The sequence below is a fragment of the Lactuca serriola genome, chromosome 8, assembly GCF_051521515.1.
Source record: "Lactuca serriola cultivar US96UC23 chromosome 8, Lser_US96UC23_V15, whole genome shotgun sequence".
NCBI lineage: Eukaryota > Viridiplantae > Streptophyta > Magnoliopsida > Asterales > Asteraceae > Lactuca > Lactuca serriola.
In genome coordinates, this window is record NC_136415.1 from 125334353 (window position 1) to 125338517 (window position 4165).

General features: G+C 39.1%; 1 protein-coding gene across 3 annotated transcripts; it reads left to right on the forward strand.

Annotated features, from left to right (window-relative positions):
• The first annotated feature begins 674 nt into the window (after positions 1-674).
• SDP1-LIKE (sugar-dependent 1-like protein) lies at positions 675-4165 on the forward strand. Of its 3 annotated transcripts, none has more exons than XM_079012700.1 (4): positions 675-1129; positions 1224-2913; positions 2986-3129; positions 3313-4165. In XM_079012700.1, exons 2-4 carry the CDS (start codon positions 1480-1482, stop codon positions 4117-4119), a joined length of 2385 nt encoding a protein of 794 aa, XP_078868826.1. In that variant the 5' UTR covers positions 675-1129; positions 1224-1479; the 3' UTR covers positions 4120-4165. The 3 variants fall into 3 exon arrangements, with proteins under 3 accessions (XP_078868826.1, XP_078868827.1, XP_078868825.1); XM_079012701.1 differs by having other exon boundaries at positions 675-1078; XM_079012699.1 differs by having other exon boundaries at positions 675-2913.

Below are 4165 nucleotides of genomic sequence, written 5' to 3' on the forward strand. Positions count from 1 at the left end.
AATTATATCTTTATGACATTAATGGTTTTAGCGCCTCACATGAAAAAAAAAAGTATTTCATTTACAACCTTACATCCCCTATGTGGAGTATATCAATGTTTTTTTTAATCTTTTTATGGATAATTTTTAAGTGGTCATTATAATTTATTACAATGAAATTTGATTATCTTGAATATGTTACAAGCATTGTTTCTAATAGAAATTTTGATGATTCGGTCTGTCCAGTTCAGTTCCATCCTTCCCAAACGCCAAACGAATACTTTGTTTAGTTCTGTTTCATCCGATCCTATCTTGTACTAGCACCAAACGCTATCTTATAAATACTAAATTTTCCTTTTTTACCTTTTTTATTACCTATTGATAACTGGCTGGCTGAATCATTTGCCTCTTTTTTTTTCTCGAGGTTATTGTTTGTAGAAGAGAAAATTAGAAAACAACAAATAATTAACAAAAAAAAATACAAATATCAATCATAAAATATGGATATTATAATTTTCTTACACTAAACTATTTCAAACCTGATTGATTCGTAGGGGTTTCAACTTTTCACTAGTTTAATTATTGATGTTAGATATCAAAAATTGTTATAATTATATTCTTATAAGTTAAAAGTTAAAACAACGGTGGGTCTCTATCTTAGAACAGGATAAGATTCAAACAGCCGAGCACACAAGTGGCGCCAATAATCCTTCCCTTTTCCCCAAATCCGTCAGAGGAGTCCCGTTCAGAACCCTAATTTCAACTTCAACCGCCACAGCCACAAGTTCAAAACCCATCCCCTTCCTTTACCAACACTTCGTTATCTGATACTACTACAAGTCAAGTCATGTTGATTGTTGATGCATATCTTCATCTTATCCGCAATTAAAATCTCTTCTTTATATCTTCTGCAATCACCTTCCCAATATAGAATTGAATAATATGAATACACACTTGAATCAACAGATGACACGTTATACCTCGTCGTGACCGCTACTCTACTCTTATCTTCATCATCCTATCGTCCTCTTACCAACGTTTATGGCCGCGTACAGTCGATTCCATTCAATTTAATCCGCCATCAGTCTCCTACCAGCTTGTGTGCTTTCACACTTCTCAACTTTTTTTGAATTTGAATTTGAATTTTCGCGTAGGACTTCTGAAAGCTGCTTAGAGAGTCATTTTTCATTCCAGGAGTCCGGAGATCTCATCAAAATTTCATCTCTTTTTTGTGTATATTGCAGGTTTTCTATATTGGATTTTTCGTGGACCATGGTTTCATTTTTCTGACGATCTGGGGAGTAATTTACTTCACCAGTCGCCACGAGATGAGATTCTAGAAAATCGTGGTGGTTCTGGGTCAGCTATCCATGATTAATTGCTGTGCATTCGATATCATTTCTGTCAGTTGCGACAGACTTCGATTTAGAAAAGATTCAAATCTGGATTATTTGGGCTGTTAATAGAACACGTATCGCTATAAAGTATTGTGCTCAGAGGATGGATCATATAAGTAATGAGGCCAATGTTGATGCGTTCTCAATCGGACCTTCAACAACCCTTGGCCGGACTATTGCTTTCAAAGTTCTATTCTTCAAGTCAATCTCACACTTGAGGCATCATCTCTCTCATCTGCTGCTTCATTACTTTCGTTGCATCAGGGCATATGTTTCTTCCACCGTTATCCCTGTGATCTCATGGTTCCATCCACGCAACCCGCAAGGGATACTACTGATGGTAACACTAATGGCATTCTTACTTAAACGGTGCACTAATGTCAAAACAAGGGCTGAGATTGCATACAGGAGGAAATTCTGGAGGAACATGATGAGGGCTGCAGTAACATATGAAGAATGGGCTCATGCTGCTAAGATGCTGGATAAAGAAACTCCTAGAACAAACGAATGCAATCTTTATGATGAAGAACTTGTGAGGAACAAACTTCAAGAACTCAAGCACCGCCGTGAAGAGGGTTGTCTTAGAGATATTGTATTTTATATGCGAGCTGACCTTGTCAGAAACCTTGGTAACATGTGCAATCCAGAGCTTCACAAGTGTAGACATCAAGTTCCAAAGCTTATAAAAGAATACATCGATGAAGTCTCGACACAATTGAGAATGGTTTGTGATTCTGATTGTGAGGAGATTCTTTTGGAGGAGAAACTTGCTTTCATGCATGAAACACGTCATGCTTTTGGAAGAACAGCTTTGCTTCTAAGTGGAGGTGCTTCTCTCGGAGCTTTTCATGTTGGTGTAGTGAAAACATTAGTAGAACACAAGCTTTTACCCAGAATAATTGCAGGGTCTAGTGTTGGATCCCTTATATGTGCTGTTGTCGCCACCAGATCCTGGCCAGAGCTTCAGAGTTTCTTTGAAGATTCACTGCATTCGTTGCAGTTTTTGGACCAAATGGGTGGAATTTTTAATATTTTTAAAAGGGTTATGACAATGGGAGCAGTTCATGACATTAGAAGATTACAAGTTCTATTAAGAAACTTGACAAATAATCTTACATTTCAAGAAGCTTATGACATGACAGGTCGTGTTCTTGGAATAACAGTATGTTCTCCAAGAAAACATGAACCTCCAAGATGTCTTAACTACCTGACTTCACCTCATGTAGTTATATGGAGTGCAGTTACTGCGTCTTGTGCTTTTCCTGGTCTCTTTGAAGCTCAAGAACTCATGGCAAAAGATAGAAGTGGAGAAATTGTTCCTTATCACCCCCCATTTCATTGGGGCCCTGAAGAAGCTAATGCCAGTACTACTCGCAGATGGAGAGATGGTAGCTTGGAGATGGATTTACCCATGATCCAGTTAAAAGAACTCTTCAATGTAAATCATTTCATTGTTAGTCAAGCGAATCCTCATATTTCTCCCCTGTTGAGACTGAAAGAATGTGTGCGAGCTTATGGAGGCAACTTTGCTGCAAAGGTATGTCCATGTCATCAATCTGTCACTTCAAATACAGTTTACAGTTCTAACAGTTTAATCAACCCCCTGCAGCTTGCTCATCTAGTCGAAATGGAGGTGAAATACAGATGCAACCAAGTCTTGGAACTTGGTTTTCCCTTAGGAGGACTTGCAAAGCTATTTGCTCAAGAATGGGAGGGTGACGTCACCATTGTTATGCCTGCCACGTTAGCTCAGGTACACATTTGATATCGATAAAAAGTTTACATTTTGATACCTTAGACGTATGGGTTTTTTCCGTTTGATACCTTACATTGTTTCTATTTTACTTGATCTGGACAAAATACCCCTTTACCTATTTGTCCTTAACCCATTAAGTCAAAAAAGAAAAGAAATAACCGACTTAATTGTGTCATCCAGTACTCAAAGATCATACAAAACCTTTCTCACTTGGAGCTTCAGAAAGCTGCAAACCAAGGAAGAAGATGCACATGGGAGAAGCTTTCAGCCATTAAAGCCAATTGTGGTATCGAGCTTGTTCTTGATGAATGTGTTGCCATTCTAAACCACATGCGTAGACTTAAAAGAAGTGCAGAAAGAGCAGCTTCAGCTTCTCATCCCCGGTTTAATGCATCAAAAAGAATCCCTTCATGGAGTTGCATGGCACGTGAGAACTCAACAGGGTCACTAGAAGACCTTGCAGACATTGTTTCCCCTCTCCCCCATGGCGGCAGGAACTGGCGGCACCATGACGGAAGTGACAGCGAATCAGAGACTGCAGAGTTGAATACTTGGACAAGATCCGGTGGACCCTTGATGAGGACAGCTTCAGCTGATCAGTTTGTTGATTTTGTCCAGAACTTGGATTTTGATTCCAGAGTGAAGAACTTGAGGGTGATTCCGCCGGAATTGGAATCGGATCAGAGGGATATGAATAGCAGAGTTCATAGAAGCATCATGGTGGCTGAAGGTGATCTTTTGCAGCCGGAGATGATGTGTAATGGGATTGTGTTTAATGTTGTGAAGAAAGGGGAGTTGACACCATCGAATAGGAGTCATCAGGATTCTGAAAATAACAACTTGCTTTCTGACTCGGTTGCTGAGTGTGTGCAAATGCAACCTGATTCTCCAGAGAAGGAGATGATGGACGATAGCTCTGCTTCTGAATGTGGTGATACTGAATCTGATATCTGTAATGATGCTATTAAAGACTGTCAACACGTGTAGTTTTTTATTAAATTTAGTGGGGCTATGCTATTGCTAATTTGGTTAA

Bases quoted from the DNA above. Each gene is read 5' to 3' on its own strand.
- SDP1-LIKE (XM_079012699.1), top strand. From the start codon at position 1,480: ATGGATCATATAAGTAATGAGGCCAATGTTGATGCGTTCTCAATCGGA. The intron at 2,914-2,985 runs GTATGTCCATGT...AACCCCCTGCAG, and splicing joins GAGGCAACTTTGCTGCAAAG to CTTGCTCATCTAGTCGAAAT. The intron at 3,130-3,312 runs GTACACATTTGA...TGTGTCATCCAG, and splicing joins TGCCTGCCACGTTAGCTCAG to TACTCAAAGATCATACAAAA.